This window comes from Podarcis vaucheri, assembly GCF_965113315.1.
Source record: "Podarcis vaucheri genome assembly, chromosome: 15".
Taxonomy (NCBI): Eukaryota; Metazoa; Chordata; class Lepidosauria; order Squamata; family Lacertidae; genus Podarcis; species Podarcis vaucheri.
The window spans coordinates 28,110,414-28,135,788 of NC_138753.1; the positions used below are offsets into that span (position 1 = coordinate 28,110,414).

General features: G+C 43.6%; 2 protein-coding genes and 1 long non-coding RNA gene across 4 annotated transcripts in view; 2 read left to right on the plus strand and 1 right to left on the minus strand.

The window, feature by feature from the left end:
- The window catches only part of LOC309519657, a 105,791-nt gene that overhangs the window by 18,509 nt on the left and 61,907 nt on the right, over positions 1 to 25,375 (minus strand). The window lies entirely within an intron of this gene.
- Positions 1,498 to 8,572, plus strand: RBM7 (RNA binding motif protein 7). Of its 2 annotated transcripts, none has more exons than XM_082200651.1 (5): positions 1,498 to 1,686; positions 4,148 to 4,310; positions 5,340 to 5,448; positions 6,974 to 7,067; positions 7,499 to 8,572. In XM_082200651.1, the coding sequence occupies exons 1-5, from the start codon at positions 1,591 to 1,593 to the stop codon at positions 7,874 to 7,876; spliced, it is 840 nt and encodes a 279-aa protein (XP_082056777.1). In that variant the 5' UTR covers positions 1,498 to 1,590; the 3' UTR covers positions 7,877 to 8,572. The 2 variants fall into 2 exon arrangements, with proteins under 2 accessions (XP_082056777.1, XP_082056778.1); XM_082200652.1 differs by having other exon boundaries at positions 6,977 to 7,067.
- REXO2 (RNA exonuclease 2) lies at positions 12,174 to 25,063 on the plus strand. The gene is made up of 7 exons (XM_082200639.1): positions 12,174 to 12,347; positions 15,339 to 15,422; positions 16,914 to 16,991; positions 21,126 to 21,237; positions 22,784 to 22,892; positions 23,795 to 23,848; positions 24,638 to 25,063. Exons 1-7 carry the CDS (start codon positions 12,189 to 12,191, stop codon positions 24,765 to 24,767), a joined length of 726 nt encoding a protein of 241 aa, XP_082056765.1. The 5' UTR covers positions 12,174 to 12,188; the 3' UTR covers positions 24,768 to 25,063.

Sequence of the window (25,375 nt, forward strand, 5' to 3'; positions counted from 1 at the left end):
TGCGAGGCATTCGTCTTGCGGGGCACCACTGTAAGTTCTTAACCTGAGGTACCACTTTATCAGGGTGGAGGGTGTGTGCATGCCCATTTGATATTGTTTTAGGGGGTCACCACTCATTTATGAAGACTGTGCAAACACAACAGTTCTGACTGGAGAAAATTACTGCAGATATTGAAGGACACAGCGCCCCAGTCATGGGGATATAGGATATGAAATACACCAACCTTCATTTTGAGCTGCAGAGACATAAAAGCTTTGGTTGTATTTTAAGTTTTCAGACTGAACAGTGTTTCAAACTTTTGAACAGTAGTTAAGTCACTTATGCATTCACTGTGTTCCTGTTTTGCAAAACCATCCACTGCTCCCGCCACCAATGGTCACCAGGCAGGAGTCCTGCTGTAGGAAGGGAAGGAAGAGAAGGGCTGAACACTGGACCACTCCGTCAGTGCAGCTAAGAAACTGGCAATGTTTGGCTCCTTCTGTCCTTGAACTTTTCTGAGTCCATCGGAATAACTTATTTTAATCATGCACCTGTACCTGATTATTTTCATCTCTTTCCCAGGGCCTTTCCCTTGCGTCTCATCTTTTTAGATTGTAAGCCCTAAGAGCAGGCACTTTCTTATGATAATCCACATGGCCAAGTTTTGTGCCCACAATGAGGAATGAGTCCTTGCTGTAGCAAGTGGAATCTACAGTCACATCAGGGACTCACACAGAAACACAGTGTGTGGACTTAACTGAGGCAAGTAATTCTCATGCACATCCAATTAGGGCTGCCATATGTCCGGAATTTCCTAGACACATACGGATTCACCCGTCAAAAATAGTGTCCAGGTTGAATTTCCAAAAACCAGGTAAAATATCCAGGAAAATCCAGGCGTATGAAGGAAGTGGTGCATTTTTGGACAAATTTCCTTAAAAAATAGCTCAAAAAGTACAACTTTGGCGAAAGGAAAAAAAAGGTCAACTTTGCTTCCCTCTCCACCCCCCCCCCAAAAAAAAAAACTGAACAACTTTTATTTCCGGATTTTCACGTTTTGAAACAACGGAGCGGGACAGTGCAGACTGTGGTCGAAGCGCTCCTGGTTTGCAGCCTTGGAACTGCTGGTCTCGCAGTGGGCGGAGACTTCGCTTTTCACAGCGAAAAGGGGTAAGAAGAGCGGTCAATCTCTCGATTTGTCCCTTCTCGCTTGCCGTCGCCTTTTAGGTATCTTAGAAACGACTTGTGCTTTCCCTTCTGCGCGAGTATTCGGCTTTTAGTGAGTTTGATACGCCGCAGAAGCACGTTCGCATTTAACGCTGAACGTTATATATTAGCAATAATTAAGGAATACCCAATCACAGTCCCGAGAGTATTGCGCTTGCGCAGTTGAGCCGTCGAGGGCACAATTCTGGGCACCGAGGAATGTTCACAGCCGCTCATGCGCAGTGAGACCAACAGTCTGTCACGCCCAAGGTCCGGATCGGCGCCTGCGCACTCGAGAGGCCCGCGGGCCTCAATTGCAACGACCGCGGGGGCGGCTCTCCTCCCTTTGGCTGGGCCGGACGCGCGCGCCTGCGCAGTTCAGCAGCCGGCTGCGAGCTGAGGAGATGGGAGCGGCGGCGGCCGAGGCGGACCGGACCCTCTTCGTGGGGAACCTCGACCCCAAAGTCACCGAGGAGCTGCTCTTCGAGCTCTTCCACCAGGTAACGGGGCGGGCAGGCCACCTTGACTCGGCCTCGGAGAGGGGCCGGGGCTCAGAGCGGCCTACTTCGCAGGGGGCGCCGGCCTTGTTGTATGTGTGGGGAGGGGGGGGGCGTTTCCTTTTGCCTGCGTTTTAACGCGCCGGCCCTCTGCACATGCCCAGGAGCTATAGAAGAGCGCGGGCTGCCCTGAAAAAAGACTGGCATCTCTTTGGTGTCGCTGCGAGTGAAATCGGATCTGGGAAGGGAGACGGGGAGGCATTGGCTTTGTTTGGGTCTCGCCTGCCTCGCTTTCCTTTACCTTTGAGCGGGTTTCCGTTTCGCTTGGCTTCGTTCAGAAGCCCTTGCAAGGCGAAAAGCCCCTCGGGATGCTCCCCTTCCCTCCGTTTCCCTCTTAAAACAAGGCAAGGTGCGAATTCTTCTAAAGGTAAAACGCTGGCGGCAAACAGGTCTGATCGTTAGCTGTTTTCCTGCCCGAAAAATGGGAACTTCGGGGTGGATGGGTGAGATCGGCAAGATTTAAAAAATAAGTATCAGAATATTAAAACAACAAAAACAAAAACAAGCAGCTTGCAGAATTGGCAACAAAAGCACCAAAATGAACAGAAATGCGTTTTTGATCTGGGCGCCCTGGGTTGTCAGAAGAGGGCAACTTCAGTGGTAATCCAGGAGGTGCATAAACAGGAAAGGTAGACTGGGGATGGTTTAGCTCTATATTTCAAGGGAAGCATAATGTTTCAGGAACTGGAAATTCGTCCTATAGCACCACCGTGGATGTACCAGTCCTGAAAACTGATTTAGTTTTGGGGATGTAGTCTCATCCCCTGAGCAAAATGCCAAGGGGGGTGGTCTTGAGGGGGAGAAAGAAATGGGGAATGTGTTGTAATAATGGGTTGCCTCTGTCATGTTTGCCCAGGCTGTCTATGGGTACTTAAGGTTACAACCAGGAGGCAAAATGTGTAGATGGTGAGCAACTCTGCCTTGAAACAGTTAGTCATAGAGCTGACCTGAAGAGAAGCTATCCTAGACCTAATTCTAAGAGGTAGTGGATCCCTTGTTTCAAGATGCAAGGGCTATTGATGTCAGGCTCAGCATACGTGTAAGCAAAAAGTTGCCACATCGTCCTGTGCCATCACATTTGTTTATATTCACATTTGCTGTGAAAGTAAGACAGCCAGAATTGTCATGTCTTTTATGGTGCAGTTGCATTCGGAATGTGGTGTGTACTGTTCTCTGGCTGCTCCTATCTAGAAGAAGAAGAAGAAATTGTAGAGCTGGAAAAGGTTTGACAAGGACACAGTTGGCTGTTTGTACACCTTTCCTACAAGGCTCAAGTAGAACAAAAGGCTACAATAGACATTTATAGATGTAGACATGGAGTGGCAAAAGCACCTAGGGAACTGTTCCAACCACTTTCATAATGCTGGAACCTGGGGTCTTATGATTAAGTAGATTGGCTGTAAGTTTAGAACACACACAAAAGTGTAGACACTCAGTGACATTCAGAGGAGATTAGATGGAGATTAGATGAAGCCCTTGAGAACTGGTCTGTTAGTTCCAATAACTAAGTTGGAGCTCAGGATACTCCTTGATGCCAAATTGTGAGGGAGCAAATAGGGGGAGGGTTGTTGCCTTCATGCACTTCTTGTAGACTTCCTGAAGAACTGTCCTCCTCTTCTTCTCAATCTCTATGTCCATTTCTATTGGGTGAGGGTGATTTGAACCATTGTAATGTTCTCACAGAAAGTTAATAATGGATCTGTAGAAAGACATTGTGAGGCTGACTTGAAAGGAATGCTTCAGTGCTCCTTGCTTACGTAAAATCAGCATGGCTGAAAGGTGAATGAGTTTTCCTCTGCTTTTCGAGGTGCATGCTTGTGAGTGGAAGGAGGTTCACAGTGCATGTTAACTTTCTGTTCCATGCTGGCATGTGGCTGAATCCATTACTGTTGGTTTCTTCCCTGGAGAATATTGAGTACCAACCAAAGTCTTTTTTTTTGTTTTATTTACATTTCTCTTCTGCAATTCTTCCATCATGGAACCCAAGTTGGTGTCCCTGTGGCCATCTTGTACACCCGCCCAGACCTGATGGCTCTGGATTCACATGGGGGCATGTACTTTTCTACCTTCATAGCACCTACCTGAAGTGATGCCTAGAGACCAGCAGTAAACTGACCATTACCTAGTTTGAACCACCTTCACCTGCCTGGTGAATCTAGAACTATGTCGTACTCTCCAGTCCTTTGGAGAGTAAAAATGTAAAATGCCAACTATTAAGAAAGTTGTTTTAGAACCTGCCTGACAATACATATCTTTCATTTAATTGGTAACACGCTACACTGTACTTGAATGCAAATACAGGTTTACATTAGAATGCAGATGCATGCAACTAAATAACGTTCAAGGGAAAGTTGCTCCATATTTTTTTTTATTTTAATGTTTTGTTTTGTTTTTTGGTTTGCAGGCAGGTCCAGTCATTAAAGTAAAGATTCCGAAGGACAGGGATGGGAAACCAAAGCAGTTTGCATTTGTGAATTTCAAACATGAAGAATCTGTCCCCTATGGCATGGATCTACTTAATGGGATCAAACTTTTTGGGAGACCTCTCAAAATTCAGTTTCGATCAGGTATCCACAAAACCGTTAAAACAGCCTAGGTCATCTAGGCAAAATTGAAGGGGGTTCATATTCCTTTTATGCTTAAAATTCTGATGTGTAAAACTTTTGATTCTGGGTGCATTTTTTGTGTTGAATTATATATCAGATTAAAATTTCACTGAGCCTGTAAACCACTCTTGTGTTCATAGTGTTGCTGCATATTTGTATGCTATCTTGAGGAGCCAACTCATTTGAAGGGGGCTTTCTGTCAGTTTTTGGAAGACAATCGGTTAGAATCTTTTTTAAAAGGAACTTTAAAAAATGTTGAAATGCACTTCTCAAAAGAGTTTCAGTTGTTTGGGGACAAGCCATCTGTTTTTAGAAGGGATGTCCTACTCTAGCTTTGTATAATATTTAGCCTTCCATATGTTGCTGAACTGCAAATCCCATCCTCACTAACAATTGGCTATGCTAGTTGGGGCTGATGGGAGTTGTAGTTTAACAATATCCGGAGGGCCACACATTCTACATATCTGCTGTACCCTTTTCAGTTGAGAACAGATCTGTGTGTATTCTGAGCTCCTATGATCACAGAGGAATGCACTTTGCATGTGTCTAGAAGCATTATTTTATCAATTCAGATTATTTCTGAAATGAGCCCCGGCACTCAAGCTAGTTCTAGAGTGGAGCCTTGGAATTGCTAATTATTTTTTTTAAATAAAGGAAATGAAAACAGTATTTGGTGTTTATTTGGACTGTTTGAAGTAGTGTCCAAAGTTTTTCGCTTTAGGAAAGCTGAGTTTCATCTGCAGTTAACTTAAGTTTAGTGTCCTTAGCATTGCATCTTGATTGCATCTTCACCACTGGGTATTCCAGTAGGTTGCAACACTTGTTTTGGAAATCTGTTTGTATGTCTTAATGGTTCTCTAGTGTGATACTCCAGAGCCCATTAAGTAATGTGCCATGTTTTCAATCTGTTAGCATCTTGCGTCGGCTTAACCTTTCTCAATGTAAATGACTTGTTTTAGTTACACTTCAAACACGTCCTTTTACCTTTAGGGAGCAGTCATGCATCTCAAGATAACAATTCACCTTATTCTCAACCTGGATATGCTAATGGAAGCCCCTCCAGTATACAACAACTGCCAACAACAACTGCCAGTAGCAGGTAAGTTCTTAATGTTAAGCCAGACTTCCCCCAACCTGGTGTCGTCCAAATATTTTGGACTACAACCCTGAGTCTGAAAGATCTCAAGGGCACCAGTTTTAGGAAGCCTGTGGTAAATCATTTAAGTACATTTAGAATTGCAGCTTATTAGGGAGTGAACCCCATTGAACTTGGTGGGACTTGCTTCTGATTAATTGTGCGTAGGATTGTGTTCTTAGCATTCATTACCATATGGTAAATTCTGTGACTGCTTTCCAAAGTGGGCATAATACAATAGCCTATGTCTGAGCTTCCCTTTCTACCTTTATGTTTATCATTTGTCTTTAAGTGGGAAAGAATAATATGAACTGAATTCTAGCACTGAGAAAAGATATTACTATTATTAGCTTTTCTTTCTAGAGCAACTACAAAAATCAAATGGTATTGAGAACTTTGATGTGGCACATCAGGAATTTTGTTTCTAAAGCAACAGATGGACAAGCAAATTAGTTTCCATTAGGGAAAGCTGTGAGTCTTTTCAGAATTTTCTAAATTGAGATGCAGAGTAGATTAAAGAAGCTGTTACTAGAAACCTCCTGAGGCTTGCGATCTGTGTTTCTGTATTGCTTTGACAAGTGTGTCAGTTATAAAAATGAAGATGAACTGAAAACAGATTGCTCAGTTATACTCTGCTTAGAAAAATATATATTCAATAACAGTTTACGATGATGGATCAAAGGAAAACTGTATGATGTAGTGGTTAGATTAGAAGTGTTCTTCTGCAACCAGGGAGACCCAGGTTCAAATCTCCCACTCAGTCACAAACTGGGTGACCTTGAGCCAATCACAATCTCTGTCATTCAGCCTAGCTTATTTTACAACCTTGTTTTGAGGCTAGGAGAACAAATAACTGTATGTCTATGAGAATGATTAGGATAGAAATATAGCTATAATCATAAAGCTGCTAATGCCAGTGTTTACCTGGTACTTTGCTTCCTGGTTATTTTCATGATACCTATTTTTTCCCACCCCTGGGAAAACCATTCACAAACACCTATAGTAGAATCATAGAATTGGACAGGACCCTGAGGGTCATCTAGTCCAACCCCCTGCAATGTAGGAATCTCATCTAAAACATCCATGGCAGATGACCATCCAACCTCTGCTTAGAAACCTCCAGTGAAGAAGAGTCTACCACCTTATGAGGGAGTCCTTTCCACTGTTGAAGAGCTCCAACCATCAGAAAGTTTAGTGACAGAATCACAGAATTGTGATTCTGCTTTGGCTCCTACCCTCCAGAGCAGGAGAAAACAAGTGTGCTCCATGTGGCAGCCTTTCAGATATTTGAAGATGGCTATCCTATCTCTTCACTGTCTCCTCTTTTCAGGCTAAACATACCCAAAGCCCTCCATAAGGCTTGGTTTCCAGACCCTTGATCATCAGCATAACTTTCTTCAATTGAATACTGTTGACTGTGATTACTGTTAGTGCAGAATTCCATGATCTGAGACTTCTTCTGGGCGATTGACTTCTGGTTTTCACTTAGCAGGTATGAGAGGAATGTGGATAACATCTCAACAGAGTCGCCAACTGTGCAGAGGTCCTTCTCATCCCCAGATAACCTCCAGAGACAAGCGGTGGTGAGAGTTCTTTTTTTGGCTGTTAACAGGAAATAGGCAGGAAAGGGTTTGCAAATGAGTGGAGCGGTGCATGCCTCAGACAAAAAAGCTGAGTGGTTAACAATAACAACACTTTGAATTCCACTCAGAAAAGTACTGGAAGCCAATGTAGATCTGGAGTTATATAGTTCCTGCGGCTGTTCTCATTCACCAGTCTGGCAGCCGCACACTGTGGCTGTCTAGATGTTGCTGGACTACACCTCTCAACCTGAGAGATGTTCTTAGAACCAGCCTTATTCTTTCTAATGTAAACAGTTTTAACTGATTTGTATTTTTACACTGCCACTCTGGGACCTTATGGTGAAGGGCAAGTAAGGAATTGAACAAATCATCATCATCACCCCTGACTATTGGCCATGCCTCTTCTTAACAGAAGTGCTTTCTGTTTCCAGATGAATAATATGTGGCAGCAGTCGCAGTACAGTGGCAGGCACAACTCCTTGCACCCGGAGCCATCCGGATTTGCTTCGCCAGGGCACCACCCGAGTTACTCGTTCACCCAGTCATCAGCTTCATCCATGCAGTGGCGTTCAGAGACAAGTGCGGCCCAGCGCAAGAACAGAGTGAGCTCCCATCCGTATCCTACTGAAAGCAGGCATTATAGCAGCCGGGAACCTCAGCGCCCCAGCGACTATGGCTCGGAGCATCATTTCAGGGGCATTCGGGAGGAATATGGTCACGATGACAGGCACTATGGAGGCTGGAGTCACGATTACGATAACCGGAGGGAGAACTACCGAGATGGCAAATGGCGCCCCTCCCGCCACTAGCAAGTATTCAGAGCAGATTTTGCATACCTTTCCTTGGCGAAATGGAGTGGCTCTTTCCTTTTTAAGAAATCGTTTTTTTACAGAGAGCTTGCAACGAGTAACTGCACGAGTTGCTTTTTAAAAATTGTTTTATAAAAATCACCTGCAGTATGTATTTCGTGAGAAGTGGCTTCGTTTCAATTGTATTAACTTTCTCTCAGGGTTTAGGGGGAAAAAAGAGAAGGTGCCACGCTTTTAAACAAGCAAAAGAGAAATTAATGTAGTTAATTTTGTAAGGGGGAAAAAAAGGTGCCGCTTTGGTTGTATTTTAAAATGAACATTGGTATTTTTGTAGAGTGTTAATGAGAAATGAAGAGAGCCCCTGAGGTGGTTCTGGTAGTAAGTAATCCCACAGAAAAAATGAATGCCACAGAGTAGAAGGCTCAATGGCACATGGAAATATTGGTAACAGTGTTTTTCTACTGGAATAAATGTTGCTTTTAAATACTTGTATTAAGCAAACATGCAGCCTGTTCAGATATTAAGAGTGAAACAAATTTGCTGGATGACTTGATGGTTTGTATTGAATGGTGTGTTAATTTTTCCAGCTGCTTTCATTGAGAGTCCTTTGATTTTTATATTACGAGCAAGAGAGCCCACAGTATCGTAAAAAGACTTTCCCAACAATTTAAGCGATTAAAACCTCTCAGGAAATCATTGCATGCCTCTGTCCATTCCCTTTCTATAGTTGACATAATTTTTAAAAACCTCATTGAATAGAAAAGTTTAGACATTACAATTGATATTTAATACAAAGGAGAAACGAAGGTAAGTATCTATGAACTTCTTGTCCATGGGCGTCGTCTGGCCAAGTGCTTTATTTCATCCAGCCTGCAGCATTGGTTCATCTTTAAAAATAAATTAAATAAAGTCAATGTTTTGGGGGAGGGGCCATTGGCCTACAGTGTTTGGCTGGTCTTGCCCAGAAGTGCAGCTGCTAGCCTCCACTTGCAAGTACAGCTAAATTTGGAATAGCTTTTAACTAATCATAAATCTGAGATGAGCTTTTTCAATAGGGTGGATTTTTGTGACATCCATCCTTCTGAGGTTTGTGCATTTGAAATGCCATCAATGTCTTTAACTATGATTCCCCCTATACTGAAACATGGTGGGACTTTTGAAATGGGAACTTTTGGTGCCATTTTTAAAAAGATCCTGCAGCTAAATGGTTTCCAGTAGCTTCCGTTTATGTTCACAGTGCTTCCGTTTGAACATTAGTAATCTCTGTAGCAACTGGAGTGCAGCAAGCCTACAACTTGTGCACATTTTACTCGTGCACATTCAGGTTTACGTGCTCGTCAAAAGAAATAATAAAAAAGTGGTGGGGAGCAGGCGTCCAGAAAAAAAGACTTTGGTAATTGCACCTGCCTTTGTACCCAATGTCTTTTGACTATACACAATTTTGGCTTTAGGAACAATCCCTGGAGCATAACTCCCATGTTAAGTTGCAATGTATAAATGCATTGTCTGGACAGTGTCAAATTGTTTCTTTAAAAAAACAAAACTTGTCTGCTCTGCACAGCAAAGTATTTTATTTTGAAAAGTATTCATACCCTCGTCATTTTCAGCTGCAACAAAATTGACAAGGGGGCAATTGCAGCAGCCGTAAAATGTGGCTTACCTTAATTTTTCTGTCACTTCTCTTGAAATACACACACACACACACACACACACTTTTTCTTTTACTCTAATCCAAATCAATTGTTGGTTTCTTGAACCCCTGTTGTTCTTCCGTGCTGTTTGGGTTTATATCTGGGGGGGGGGGAGCTAGAGGAGGGAGATGCTTGTGACCCTCTATCTGCATGCCTAAATGGGACATCTTTTAAAAAATATAATATTTTTGTCAAATATACACTAATATAAAAGGATTCATTGTTACCTTTTGGCTTACATATTTATGGCATTGTTGCAAAAACAAGCACCCGTCTTTAAAAAAAAAGTTTACATAATTCAGAACTCCCTCAAGCAATACTGTTAATAGTATTTTTAAAAAACGCACTTGATTAGCTATATTTTTACTTTCTCTAAAATAAATTCTCGTTCTTTCAAAATATTGTGTGCAAGCAAATTTTCCTAAGAACTAAATTTTACAGCTGGTGTTCTCTCTTTGTTATATTTGCATCCAAAAGTGATTTATTTATTTTTTAAATCTTCTCATTGGAAAGTTTGTATTAGAGAGAGTGGCCTTTGATGCTTTCAGAGTGACTGAATGTGTGAAAATGCCCAGCAAGCTTTTGCATTGACGGGCTCAGCCTGCATCTTAAATAGGACACATTTCTTAAGTTGTTACACCAGATGCTTAGCCATCAGTCTTCACACTGTATTTTCTAGACAGATTGTACACATGCTGTCCACACATCAGCCATGTGCTGTGCCTCTTCAACCTGCTTTGTATTCACAGAGGTAGTTGTAATCTCCTTTTTTCCCGTTACACCTGGTGCAGAGCAGGGGAATGTATATCAAAGTTGATTGACTAACATTACTAGCATAGGTCAGAGCAAGACATCCAGTGATGTTTCTTGGCAGGAGGACTATTCCATTAAAGCAGAGGGTTTGCTGCCAGTGACTTGTCTGGAGCAAGTGGGGTTCTCTTTCATTCACAAGCAGGCAAAACCTCAAAGATTGCAATCCTAACCATGTAAATGCAGAAGTAAGCTCTATTGAATTGAATCGGGTAAGTGGCATTAGGATGGCAGCCTCAGGGTTTTAAAAACCAGAAGGCAACCTTGATTTCCCCCCTGTTCCTTGTTATTCCCTAACGGTTAGGGCCTAACCCAGCCTTTTGCAACCTTGTGCCACCCAGATACTTTGGACTGCAACTCCCATTAGTCTTGATCAGGTTACAGATCGCAGCCCAAGTCTATAAATTTTTAAAAGTGCATTTTTTAAAAGTGTTTTGTCTCTCTTTTGGTGGGGAGTGGAACATATTATGAGGCCAACTAGGACTTAAAAACAAAAGGGAATCTAGACTTCCTCTGGTTTTCAAGAAGACACAAGGGGGGCAGCTGCAGAGGGTTGTTTCTTATATTGCAATGATAAATGCATGTTCCATCACCATGTCTGCATGTTCCAGTTCTAGCTTTGTATTCTGTGAACCTAACGTGTGTTTGGGTTGGTGCAAACACATTGCATACTGTAGCACTCCTAATGTGTAAGGCATTTCACGTGTGCAGGATGCAAATGCAATGTGTAAAGAAGCTTTGAGGCGCAAAGTTGTCATGTAATGACGTTTCCTTAAATAGCATTGCCATCTTCAAATATAGAATGTAATTTTTCATACCTGCGTACTGCTTCTGTGGACAGCCATAATAATGCTCAAGTACAGTGGATTTAGGTCATGTGGTCAGACGAGGGCTTCCATCTTAAACCTTCCTGGGTCTAGGTAAGTGCTTCACAAAGTTCACTCTTTAAAAGAATCCCTGAAATGCAGAAAGTGACACAGGAGCCAATGAGAAGGATTTTTCTTTCTGTTCTAAGTACCGCTATGTCAGACACAAAATTGTTCATGCGCCAGTGTTGTTTCTTGGTGTCGCTTTGAACTAACCCAATGCACGGGACACTGGTTTGGGCTGGGAATGCCTCCCACCTGAAACCTGCCTGTGAGTGTTGATAACACTGATGGGTCTCTTACCCCCCCCCACTTTGAGGCATTATTTTAACTTTTATTTCCTGTCTATTCCTGAGTTAATTGTGGTATTCATAATTTTTTTTTCATCCTTTTACTCATTTACTTCCAAGCTTGAGGGGGGGGGGGCGGCAGGAATCCTGCTCCCTGCATATTTGGATTTTTAAGAAAGAAAAAGATTACGAGTCTCAAGAAGGGGCCTTGGATTTTCCTTTATTGCACAGACCACATATTGCGTGTTTTTAAAATAACACGTGTTAACTTTCGGCTCAGTGCTTTCACTTAAAAGGGCTAGATTTGCTTTATTAATATGGTAAGAAAATGCAGCTTTGTATTGGGGAAGGGGGGAAAACGCAAGCCCAGCTGACCCTTTTACTGGGCCAGCCTCCCGTTTTGGAGGATTGGGGCACGAACTCGCATTACAGTGTAGGAACCGATCGCCGCCGCCGCCGGAGCCTCATCCTTCAAACTACAACCCCCAGCATGCCAAGCGAGGCACTAGGCGCGCAGGGACGCTCTCACTCCCGCTGTCGCCACGCAAAACTACAAATCCTAGGAGGCTGCGCGGCAGTCCCTTATGGCCTAGCGGGCGGGGCTGGAGCGGGGCCTGCTGGGATTTGTAGTCTGCGGCTTCTCCGGCTTCTCCAGATGATGCGCGCTGGCGGAAGGGCTTGGCGGCTTTTCGGCGCGCCGGCAGGGAGGCGGTGGCTGTCGGGGCGTTGCCTGAGCGGGTTGCGAGCCATGGCAGGAGCCGGAGGGGCGGCGGAGCCCGGCATGGGGCAGAGAATGGTCTGGGTGGACCTGGAGGTGAGGCGCCCCGTAACGTAACGAGGCCTCTGCGAAGGGGCATCCCATAATATCCTGTCCGTTTCGTCCCCCGAGACGCTTGCACCATGTGGAGTGCAATGCGGGGGCTCCATCCCGTAGTATCCTGCTCCCTGGCATTGGGTGCGGATTGGGGGGGGGGTGAAAAAAAGGGCGCTCCATCCCATAATATGCCCCCCTTCCCCGCGGCAAGTGCGGTTTAGCTCCTTTTGAGGAGGATCCGCCCCGTGATTCCCCGCTGCCCCAGAACATTGCCTTCGAAGAAGTATGAAACAGTTATACAAATAGCTACTATCCCATAATATGCCCCCATGAGATTTAGTTCAGAAAATTTATCATTTATCTTAAAAAATCATTGTAAACAGTCAAAATCGTTATTAGGATCGGAATAACACTTGTAGTTTAATGGTGAATTTTGGATATAATGGAGATATAAAACAGATTATTATAGAAGATGCAGGGGCAAATGATTTATAATAGGATCCAGAAAGGGGAAGGAGGGAAGTCTAGGAGGTTCTTTGGAATCTTGTTCTTATGATGTATGCTGGATATGTGATTGCAAAACTTTAATTTGAATATATATATATATATATATATATATATATATATATATATATATGCTTTCGTAGATTTTCACGGGTACAGGAATGCAGGTTTTGGTGTCTTCGGGTGTCTTCCCGTGTAAGAGTCGGGGTGTCTGTGCGACGTTTCGACGAGGTCTCACTCGTCATCTTCAGGCTGGTGCTTTCGGCTTCTTGTTACTGGAACAGAGCTCTGTTCCAGTAACAAGAAGCCGAAAGCACCAGCCTGAAGATGACGAGTGAGACCTCGTCGAAACGTCGCACAGACACCCCGACTCTTACACGGGAAGACACCCGAAGACACCAAAACCTGCATATATATATATATATATATATATATATATATATATATATATATATATATGAGAATGAGAGATTTGGTTCAGGATCATATCATATATATGAATCATATATATATGGTTCAATATCAATGTGTAAGGAGAGGGCGGGGCTGCGTCCCGCAAAATCCCTCTACCCCTTGAGACAGCTGGGGGTGAATACTTGAGGATTGCAATCCCCTAGTATCATAGTATCCATTTTCTAATATCTGTTCATGTAGAAAGACCTACACCATGTAAGGCAACGTTCCCAAGAGATGTGCCTGTTGGGTTATTTGCAGAGGAGCTGCAGCCCATAATATCCCCGCAAGAGATACTGGTGCAGTGTAGGTGCAGGATTCATCCTCCTTCCCCAAAAGAGACAGGTGCAATGTAAGTGTATGCCTGTGTACGAGCAAGATTGGACTCTCTTAGAATATCCTTTGAGGAGATGTGTATCCTACGGGGGTTGCATCGCATAATGCCACCCACCCCCCGACTCATGTACTACAGGACATGTGCAGGAGATTGGTGCCCATCCTATTATTCCTGGGAGCCTTGGTGTGTGCCCCCATCCCATATTATCCCCCACGATACATAGGCACTGTAGGTGGATGTGTGTGAGAGAAGGAAGGAGACCATTCACCCTTTAAGTGTTTTTTCTAGGAAATGTAGAAAGCTTGGTTTGTGGGGGAAGAAGCAGCCTAATTTCACAGGAAATGAGATCTTGGGAGCAGAAAATCAAATTTGGTCACCCTAGGGCAGCTGGGACCCTTGGTAGGTTGGAAAGGAGTGTTCTAACATATATCTTAGTGATGTATGGAAGTGAGAGCTGGACCATAAAGAAGGCTGATCGCCGAAGAATTGATGCTTTTGAATTATGGTGCTGGAGGAGACTCTTGAGAGTCCCATGGACTGCAAGAAGATCAAACCTCTCTATTCCTAAGGAAATCAGCCCTGAGTGCTCACTGGAAGGACAGATCGTGAAGCTGAGGCTCCAATACTTTGGCCACCTCATGAGAAGAGAAGACTCCCTGGAAAAGACCCTGATGTTGGGAAAGAAGGGGACAACAGAGAATGAGATGGTTGGACAGTGTTCTCGAAGCTACAAACATGAGTGGCCAAACTGCGGGAGGCAGTGGAAGACAGGAGTGCCTGGCGTGCTCTGGTCCATGGGGTCACGAAGAGTCGGACACGACTAAGCGACTAAACAACAACAACAACAACATATATCTACATTAGCAGTGCGGGAATTTTCAAGGGATCTAGGGCAGCCTTCACCAGCAGGGTGCCCTCAAATAGGCCCACTGGAGCCTGATGGAAGTTGCAGTCCAAACCATCTATAGGGCACCAGGCTGACAAAGCCTATCCTAGGACAAGCTGCATCCTTGTGCTATGAGGAAATGAGGTTTCAAGTTCACAATTTTATTTGAAGGGGCTATGTTGGCTCCATGTGTGACCAGACTGAGGATCAGTTCTGTGCAACCAGCAGTGGCAGACAAGACGTCATTTCTTATTGTTGGCTTCCAGAAGCCACTGAATATGGAGGCCATTTATCGCTCTTAATAGTTATCGAGAAGCCTATTTATTACAAATGCGCCCACACTTTAAAAAGATTGACCTCCTCCCCTGGGCCTCTTGTAGCAAAGCAATTCACAATCCTAGATTTTATCAGCTTGTATAGGCTTGAGGTCCTAAAACAATTGACACTTAATAATAATAATAATATTTTTAAAATGTATATCCCGCCCATCTTGCTGGGTTTCCCCAGCCACTCTGGGCGGCTTACAACATGTATAAAAACACAACAAAGTATCAAACATTAAAAAACAAAATATCCTCTGCGAGCAACAAACCAACCAATAAATCAATAGAAACCAACAGCAATAGCAATAATAAACAGTTTACAGTTATACCCAATTTAGAATAACCACCAACCCGAACTAAACATTTAACCACTTGGCTTAAGTGAGCAGGAAGAACATCACTGCTATGGCCTGACATTAAAGAAATAAAGAAATAAACTGTGCTCCAGGGCAATTTTCCGAGTTGTTAACATTTTGACTTTGATATAGATGACGGGGCTCGACATTGAAAAAGACCAGATCATTGAGATGGCCTGTCTCATAACAGATTCGGACTTGAACATCTTGGCTGAGGTATGTTGGTTGCTGATTTTGGGGGCTGGTGCCTGCTAAATGCCAGCTAGCACAGAAATAACAAAAATACTGGAGAAAACCGTTAAAGAAACCACCCTCCTGAAATAGCATTGTTGGGTATATTCAGTGCAGACTACCAAGGGTTATTATATGAACATGTAATTGGTTACTTATTAGTGGTAAGAAGAATATTGATAGCTAGAAAATGGAAGGAAACAAAGGGTTTAAATGTGAAAAAATGGTATAATGTAATTTGGGACAGCCATTTCTGAAAAACTGGTACAAAAAACTTCTTTGGCAGTCTGGTGGCCATTGAGCCAGTATTTGAACAAATACTTTACAGGACAAACTGCATTCCATAATATCTGTTTGTGTTAATATTCTCCTTCATACTGACATTAGTAACTTTCTGTTTTTCTCCATATTAGTGCTAGTGTTAACTGTACTATTTTTGTTTACATCTGAACTATGCCTTTGGGATGGAGGAAAGGGGGGAAGAGAGGATTTTAAGTTTGTAGTCCTTTTTTTTCTTTTCAATATGTATTTTTTAAATGCCAGCTGGTTAGCTAATTGCTGTGAGTGGCCAACAAGTCACTCATAATTTCCACTGACTTCTTTGCCACATAGCTGGCTGATGAAAAGCCCCTTTTATGCATGCTATTTCCAAATGTTTTTAGCGAGGGAAGTGAATGCCAACTGAATATTGCGAACTCGAAAGGTGACCAAATTACGGCTGCTTCCTGTTTCCATCAAGTCTAAAAGTTCATCAGGTTTTACCTGGTGCAAACTGTCACCATTACACTTGAGAGTAAAAATGAATCTGATTGTGCTACAAGTTTACATCCCTTTGTGTTCAAACAAAGGTGATTATTTCTATTCATAATACATACTGCTGTTTGAACAGTTCCACTTATATTGCTACCACCCACCCCCATCCCTTCCTTCCTGAACTGTTGTCCTTTAGCAGCTCTTGTTTTGGACTGAAGAGAGAGGTGGAGCTGCAGGGCCGTTCCATTGACTCTTAAAAAAGCCAGCCACTTTTGACTCCTCTAGCAGGTCATTATAAGAATCCTATAACTTAAGAAGAAGTGCCTGAGTTGGCTTTTTCCTCTTCCCTCTCAATTCCACTTCCTTCTGTGTCATGTCTGGCTAAATCAAGCATAGGCAAACTTGGCCTTCCGGATGTTTTGGGACTTCAGCTCCCATCATCCCTAGCTAACAGGACCGGTGGTCAGGGATGATGGGAATTGTAGTCTCAAAGCATCTGGAGGGCCAAGTTTGCCTATGACTGGGTTAGATTGTCAGTCTGTGGGTGGTGGCTATCACATCACAGATATATGTGAGAGAAATCCTGGGAACCCTTATTGGCTGAGAATCAGGATAAAATGCTAGTATTACTATATTAATAATTGCAGCAACAGCAACAAATGAGCATCAGTGATGTAACAGTCTGATCTGATTCCCCATTGTTTTCTCCTATTTTGCTGACAGGGTCCCAACCTGATAATAAACCAGCCAGATGAGCTACTGGACAGCATGTCAGAATGGTGCAAAGAGCATCACGGCAAGGTAGAGGCCTGCTTCTTCATCACTCACACTCCCTTGAGAAGACCTCCTTTATCTTTTTACAGTTCCACATGCACAGAACCTTATCTTGACCGTGCCATGTTCCCTGCCGTCTGCATGAAGCACTTCTTTGAAAAGGATGGCTGGAGGTTTATCTCATCTGTGCAAAACGGGCCAGCTTCACCCAGCTTCACAGTGTGTCCTTAGCATGGCATTAGAGTTTCCCATGTCCATTATGAAGACTTTTTAATATTAAACCTTTTTTTGTTGTGCTAAAATTGCTGCATCCTTTGGCTGGGGTTTGGGAGTGGGGAGACCGCTTCCTTGTTTACCAGCAGTTCCTGCAAGGGAATGAGATCAGTGACTTGTCTTGGCCACATTCATCAATGGCTACTAGTCTTGATGGCTGTATGAGTCTTCCAGATCCAGTTTCAGCCTCCCTCTGAATATTAGTAGTGGAGTGCCAATGCACCATGCCCTGTTTTCTGGCCTTCCCTGGGGCATCTGGGCCGATGTCTGTAGGAAACAGAGGGCTGGATTAAATGGTTATTTTGGCCTGGTCTAGTGGTGCAAACCCCCTTCATGGATCACTGCCTTGCCGTGGCGAAGGGGCTTGAAGAACTCAGAGAAGCTATGAACTACGCCGAGCAGGGCACCCAAGATGAACAGGTCATAGTGGAGAGTTTTGACCAAACGTGATCCACCTGGAGTAGGAATCGGCAAGCCACTCCAGTATCCCTGCCAAGAAAACTCCATGGACAAAGACAACAGGCATATAAAAGTTATGACACTGGAAGATGAGCCCCTCAGGTCGGAAGGTGTCCAACATGCTACTGGGGAAGAGCGGAGGACAAGTACAAGTAGATCCAGAGCTGATGAAGCGGCTGGGCCAAAGCCGAAAGGACGCTCAGTTGTGGATATGCATGGAAGCGAAAGGAAAGTCCAATGCTGTAAAGAAAAATATTGCATAGGAACCTGGAATGTAAGAACCATGAACCTGGGTAAGTTGGATGTGGTCAAAAATGAGATGGCAAGAATAAATATTGACATCCTGGGCATCAGTGAGCTAAAATGGACAGGAATGGGCGAATTCAGTTCGGATGACTACCATATCTACTACTGTGGGCAAGAAACCCGTAAGAGAAATGGAGTGGCCCTCATAGTCAACAAAAGAGTGGCGAAAGCTGTACTGGGATGCAGTCTCAAAAATGATAGAATGATCTCGATACGAATCCAAGGCAGACCTTTTAACATCACAGTAATCCAAGTTTATGCACCAACTACTGGTGCTGAAGAAACTGAAATTGACCAGTTCTATGAAGACTTACAAAACCTTATCGAAGTGACACCAAAGAAGGATGTTCTGCTCATTATAGGGGATTGGAATGCTAAAGTAGGGAATCAAGAGATAAAAGGAACAACTGCCAAGTTTGGCCTTGGAGATCAAAACGAAGCAGGGCAAAGGCTAATAGAGTTCTGTCAAGAGAACAAGCTGGTCATCACAAACACGCTTTTCCAACAACACAAGAGACGACTCTACACATGGACATCCCCAGATGGGCAACATCGAAATCAGATTGATTATATTCTCTGCAGCCAAAGATGGAGAAGCTCTATACAGTCAGCAAAAACAAGACCTGGAGCTGACTGTGGCTCAGATCATCAGCTCCTTATAGCAAAATTCAAGCTTAAACTGAAGAAAGTAGGAAAAACCACTGGACAGGTAAGATACAATCTAAACCAAATCCCTTATGAATACACAGTGGAAGTGAGGAACAGGTTTAAGGATTTAGATTTGCTGGACAGAGTGCCTGAAGAACTATGGATGGAGGCTCGCAACATTATACAGGAGGCAGCAACTAAAACCATCCCAATGAAAAAGAAATGCAAGAAAGCAAAGTGGCTGTCCAACGAGGCCTTACAAATAGCGGGGGAGAGAAGGCAAGCAAAATGCGAGGGAGATAGTGAAAGATACAGGAAATTGAATGCAGATTTCCAAAGAACAGCAAGGAGAGACAAGAAGGCCTTCTTAAACGAGCAATGCAAAGAAATAGAGGAAAGCAACAGAACGGGAAGAACCAGAGATCTGTTCAAGAAAATCGGAAATATGAAAGGAACATTTCGTACAAAGATTACCATAATAAAGGACAAAAGTGGTAAAGATCTAACTGAAGCAGAAGACATCAAGAAGAGGTGGCAAGAATACACAGAGGAATTATACCAGAAAGATATGGATGTCTCGTACACCCCAGGTAGTGTGGTTGCTGACCTTGAGCCAGACATCCTGGAGAGTGAAGTCAAATGGGCCTTAGAAAGCACTGCAAATAACAAGGCCAGTGGAAGTGATGGTATTCCAGCTGAACTGTTTAAAATTTTAAAAGATGATGCTGTTAAGGTGCTACACTCAATATGCCAGCAAGTTTGGAAAACTCAGCAGTGGCCAGAGGATTGGAGAAGATCAGTCTACATTCCAATCCCAAAGAAAGGCAGTGCCAAAGAATGCTCCAACTACCGCACAATTTCACTCATTTCACATGCTAGCAAGGTTATGCTTAAAATTCTACAAGGAAGGCTCAAGCAGTATGTGGACCGAGAACTCCCAGAAGTGCAAGCTGGATTTAGAAGAGGCAGAGGAACCAGAGACCAAATTGCAAACATGCGCTGGATTATGGAGAAAGCTAGAGAGTTCCAGAAAGACATCTACTTCTGCTTCATTGACTATGCAAAAGCCTTTGACTGTGTTGACCACAGCAAACTATGGCAAGTTCTTAAAGAAATGGGAGTGCCTGATCACCTCATCTGTCTCCTGCGAAATCTCTATGTGGGACAAGAAGCTACAGTTAGAACTGGATATGGAACAACTGATTGGTTCCAAATTGGGAAAGGAGTACGGCAAGGCTGTATATTGTCTCCCTGCTTATTTAACTTATATGCAGAATTCATCATGCGAAAGGCTGGGCTGGATGAATCCCAAGCCGGAATTAAGATTGCCGGAAGAAATATCAACAACCTCAGATATGCAGATGACACAACCTTGATGGCAGAAAGTGAAGAGGAATTAAAGAACCTTTTAATGAGGGTGAAAGAGGAGAGTGCAAAATATGGTCTGAAGCTCAACATCAAAAAAACGAAGATCATGGCCACTGGGCCCATCACCTCCTGGCAAATAGATGGGGAAGAAATGGAGGCAGTGAGAGATTTTACTTTCTTGGGCTCCATGATCAGTGCAGATGGTGACAGCAGTCACGAAATTAAAAGACGCCTGCTCCTTGGGAGAAAGGCGATGGCAAACCTAGACAACATCTTAAAAAGCAGAGACATCACCTTGCCAACAAAGGTCCGTATAGTAAAAGCCATGGTTTTCCCAGTAGTGATGTATGGAAGTGAGAGCTGGACCATAAAGAAGGCTGATCGCCGAAGAATTGATGCTTTTGAATTATGGTGCTTGAGGAGACTCTTGAGAGTCCCATGGACTGCAAGAAGATCAAACCTCTCCATTCTGAAGGAAATCAGCCCTGAGTGCTCACTGGAAGGACAGATCGTGAAGCTGAGGCTGCAATACTTTGGCCACCTCATGAGAAGAGAAGACTCCCTGGAAAAGACCCTGATGTTGGGAAAGATGGAGGGCACAAGGAGAAGGGGACGACAGAGAATGAGATGGTTGGATGGTGTTCTTGAAGCTACTAGCATGAGTTTGATCAAACTGCGGGAGGCAGTGGAGGACAGAAGTGCCTGGCGTGCTCTGGTCCATGGGGTCACGAAGAGTCGGACACGACTAAACGACTAAACAACAACAACAGTGGTGCAAACAGAGGGCTGGATTAAATGGTTATTTTGGCCTAATCTAGTAGTGCAAATCCTCCACTATCCATTAAGATGTTGTTTTCTCAGTAGTGTGCTGCCAAACCTTCCTGTGGCTGTTAAGGGGGTTGTTTTCTTTCTGTTTTTAATGGTATAATATATTGATACTTATGTTCTAAATGTGTTGTCATTGGCTTGGAGGCCTTTGAGTAAGAAGTGACCACAGGTTTAATAAAAACTAATAATAGTATCGATTCTTGCATGACATCTTAACTGCCTGGCTCTTTTTAAGGCACGGGCAACATGATGTAATTTTGGCTTCTCTCTTTCTTCCAGTCTGGCCTTACAAAGGCAGTGCAGGAGAGCAAAATCTCGCTGCGCCAAGCAGAGTACGAATTTCTGTCTTTTGTCCGTCAACAGACACCTCCAGGACTCTGCCCACTTGCAGGTAGGAGGTTTTAACGTTTATGAAAGATAGGCATTTTTATTGATTTGTACTATCCCTTTCCATTCAAAGGGCCTGAGGCAGCTAATGGATCAAAACAAAGAAAATGCAAACCGTATATATATAAAAAACCATTATGAATCACTCTTAACATCAACAAATCATAATTTGTGGTTTGCATCTAACTTCAGCTATTCAAATTAATGGGCCCAAGTCATCTAGGTTTGTTAATTTTAGACCTAATGTCTGCTCTGAGTATGTGTAACATTGGGTGCAACCCTATGTGGTTAATCAAAGCCAGTTTGAGAATCAGCAATAGACCATCTCTCCAAAATATCATTTGGTATGAAAAGTTTAACTGAGAGAAGGGAAAGTGACATCTGTGCCTTTATGGGAAGGGAGTTCTAGAGACTGAGATTCAGATGGTTTAATCCCTGACTCCCCTCCTTCTTTCTTCTGAAAGTATATGCGGGGACAGCGCATCTTATGATGTTGATTGTAGAGCCTGGGAAGGTTCAGGTGGGAAAATGCAGCAGCTTCAGATTTGTTGGAATTAGTGTGAGTGGAAAGCGGGGCAAATTCAGCGCCCAATTGCCCCATTTTATGTCACCTTCCTGGACATTTGGCCAAGTGCCTTCTTTGGTTAGGCTGTAGCAGTACTGCAGATAAAATCTAGTGGTGTTGGGTGGGTGTCTTGATTCTGTCAAAGGCAGATTCATGTGTTCATATAAAAATAAAATAATTGGGCCAATAGTTGAGTATGGTCACCTACACTCTAGCCTCCACTTTTGTGAAGCCTGTCTCTAGTCTCAGAGTGGCATCAGAGACACATTTTCGGACTTGAAGGGCTGATCTTAAAAATTTAGATTGTACAAGTTCTAGTGGTGCAAAGTCAGAGAAGGGCACCATAGACAAGTTGTGCTATAGAGAAGTTGTGCTAGCCATAGTCTTTCATATACTAACCTTTTATGCTCTTCCACATCTATTTAATGCTCCTAATCCTTCTTTTAGATTATTTTAGCTTCTTTCATACAGTCATACCTCATGTTACGTCTGCTTCATGTTGCGTTCTTTCAGGTTATGTCCCGCGGCGACCTGGAAGTACCGGAAAGGGTTACTTCTGGGTTTCGCCACTCGTGCATGCGCAGACGCGCTAAATGGCATCACACGCATGCGCAGAAGCGGTGAATTGCAACCCGCAAGTGCGCAGATGTGCCGCTGCGGGTTGCGGTCTCTTCATGTTGCGAACGGGTCTCCGGAACGGATCCCGTTCGCAACCAGAGGTACCACTGTATTTACCGTATATTTATATTTTAGATTATTTAGCTTCTATTATATATAATTTCTGTTTTAATACTTTTTAGCTTTCTAAAACATTTTATAGATTTTAAATGACTGTACCACACGCTACGTATGCTGGTCTACAGCTGTAATAAAGATTTCAGATTGAGATTTGGGGGTGGGTGGGATTTCTGGGTGTCTTCGCCACCTGTCTGAGAATTCCATGTTGAGTGCATGAACAGAATCTGTGCCTTTCCACCCTTTTCAGGAAACTCGGTTCATGCGGACAAGAAATTCCTTGACAAGCACATGCCCCAGTTCATGAAACACCTTCACTACAGGATCATTGATGTGAGCACCATCAAAGAACTGTGCAGGTAAATACCCACTACATCATTTGGCAGAGCTTGGGTATGTGGGTGGCTCCTTGGGCATCAAATGGCATGCCACAGACTTTGAGGAAATCTTGCGGGTCTTACTTGTAATATGTGACCACCAAGATGCCTACAGTCAGCAGTAGATGCAGCTTTCTGAAAGATTCAGATTCTACAGCTGCAAAATATATTTGCATTTATTTTTTATTTATTTGATAGCTCAGTTGGCAGAGCATGAGACACTTAATCTCAGTGCTGTGACTTCAAGCTTCACGTTGGGCAGAAGATTCCTGCATTGCAGGGAGTTGGACTAGAACAGGGGTCAGCAAACTTTTTCAGCAGGGGGCCGGTCCACTGTCCCCCAGACCGTGTAGGGGGCCAGACTATATTTTGGGGGGAAAAGAAGAATGAATTCCTATGCCCCACAAATAACCCAGAGATGCATTTTAAATAAAAGCACACATTCTACTGATTCCGAGACCGTCCACTGTCTGGATTTTGAAGGCAATTGAGCCGGATCCGGCCCCCGGGCCTTAGTTTGCCTACCCATGGACTAGAAGACCCTCAAGGAACTTTCTCAGTCTGCAATTCTATGATTCTATGAACATGAGGTTTTGAACTATAGTAAAATTATTGAGTAACATGGAACTTTGGGAAGTGGAAAATATTTCTCTGCAGTGTAATAACTAGGTTCCGTGAGTTTTAGAAAATTAAAGCTGGAATTCTCGCAGTCCTGATTTTTGCATGAGATTGTTTCAAATTTGGTGTGCCTGTGGCTTCTGGTGATTTTATATTTGGAGGCAGCTCCAGATTCCTGCGTTTCTGGGTGCTCTTGCCTATGGCGTCCACCACATTTGGTAGATAATTTAGATTTTGGATCATGGGGACTTGTTTTGTGTGTGCAGACGCTGGTACCCAGAAGACTACGAGTTTGCTCCAAAGAAGGCTGCGTCTCATAGGTAACACTTTTTGGCTTTGAAGAGTGATTGTTTTGTGTGTGTCAGATTGTATCACCAAGCATCAACAATCAGGTTATGCAGTGTGGTAAGGATGACTAATGGTCAGGGATGATGGGAGTTGTAGTCCAGCTATACTGGGCAAGAAGTTGCTTTCCCCGGCCTTGATGGCCCATCAGGCTTGACTCAAGTATAAGGCAGCTTCCTGTGTGCCATTTCCTTTTCTCATCTGTTAACTGTGCTGTTAAGAACCTTTCCCCGTCCATCTCAGAACTTGCCTCTTAGTCATTACTCAGCAAGATGAACGTGCTGTTATTATCTACCTTCTTTCATTGTGCTGGATCATAGTAATTCAGCCCGCAAGTTTATCGCCAAGATGGGTAGCATGTTTTGTATTAGAATAACATTTCCTCCTTTATTTACATTATTTCCCTAGGAGAAAGTGTGTGTTACAGAGCAGTTCAGAAGTGGCAAGGGTGGAGAACCAAGAGGGAATAAGATGCCAAATCCAAAGTTCTGTTGGTCTCATTCCAGCAGGGCAGAAGGCATGTGTGTAAGGGCATTTTTGCTCTCCTGCCTCCAACCAGCTTTGAATCTCTCCTTCAGTTCCGCTTCTATAGGGTTCCATAGCACATAGAAATACACAACCTGTTTGCAGCATTTTGGGGGACACTGTAAAGTCATACCTTTTTCAGCTTCTTTTAAAATTAGCCTGCCCTTGCGTTTGGAGGTGAGTTTGTATGGTGCAGCCTTCTTTTAAAGGAATGTTAACATTTCCTGAATTCCCTTTAGAGCCCTGGATGACATCAGGGAGAGTATCAAAGAGCTTCAGTTCTACAGAAATAGCATCTTCAAGAGGAAAACGGACGAGAAGAAAAGAAAACTAGTGGAAAATGGTGACAATGAAAAGCTGGCCAGTTGATCTTGCAGCCTGGTTCTTTAGCAAAAGCACAAGGCACCAGAAGTGTCTCCGCCTGCCGTTTCAGTTCACTGTTGGTTAAGGAAGGGGCTGCTTTCTGTTACTTTGCTTCCTCAAGATTGTTAACAGTGACTGACTACCACATGTGACGGGTCGTTGACATCTGAATTGCAGGCCAGTGCCTTGAACCAACTGCAGCCATTTGGTTCATGCGTACAGAGTACCTTTTGTAGTTAAAGAACCCCAATTTGGTTCTAGGCACCCTCTTTTATTATGCAATAAAGCCAGCCTTGCTGAAAGATGCTTACCTCTTTTCTAGACTTAAGCATTTCTGCTTTTCTTCTCTTATTTTTTGTGTGTGTGCATTTGGGGGCTGCTAGCAGGATTCAGACTGAGTGGCACTGGAGTAGTGCCTTTATTCTGACAGCCCCTTGGAATCTCGCTGCGGCACTTGCCCCATTTTGGAGCTCGGAAGCAGAAGCCGAAAGATCGTGGCTAGTTCAAGGTCACCTAAGCAGCCCAAGGCAAGGTGCTCTTCACTGTGTCTCCCCCTCGGCATGTGACATATCGCTTGTCTTTCCAGCTTGATGATTTCAGGCTTAAAAGTTTGC

Coding starts and splice junctions, on each gene's coding strand:
- RBM7 (XM_082200651.1), top strand. CDS start 1,591: ATGGGAGCGGCGGCGGCCGAGGCGGACCGGACCCTCTTCGTGGGGAAC. Junction 5,449..6,973: donor ACAACAACTGCCAGTAGCAG/GTAAGTTCTTAA, acceptor GTTTTCACTTAG/CAGGTATGAGAGGAATGTGG. Junction 7,068..7,498: donor ACCTCCAGAGACAAGCGGTG/GTGAGAGTTCTT, acceptor TTCTGTTTCCAG/ATGAATAATATGTGGCAGCA.
- REXO2 (XM_082200639.1), top strand. CDS start 12,189: ATGATGCGCGCTGGCGGAAGGGCTTGGCGGCTTTTCGGCGCGCCGGCA. Junction 22,893..23,794: donor ACCATCAAAGAACTGTGCAG/GTAAATACCCAC, acceptor TTGTGTGTGCAG/ACGCTGGTACCCAGAAGACT. Junction 23,849..24,637: donor AAGAAGGCTGCGTCTCATAG/GTAACACTTTTT, acceptor AATTCCCTTTAG/AGCCCTGGATGACATCAGGG.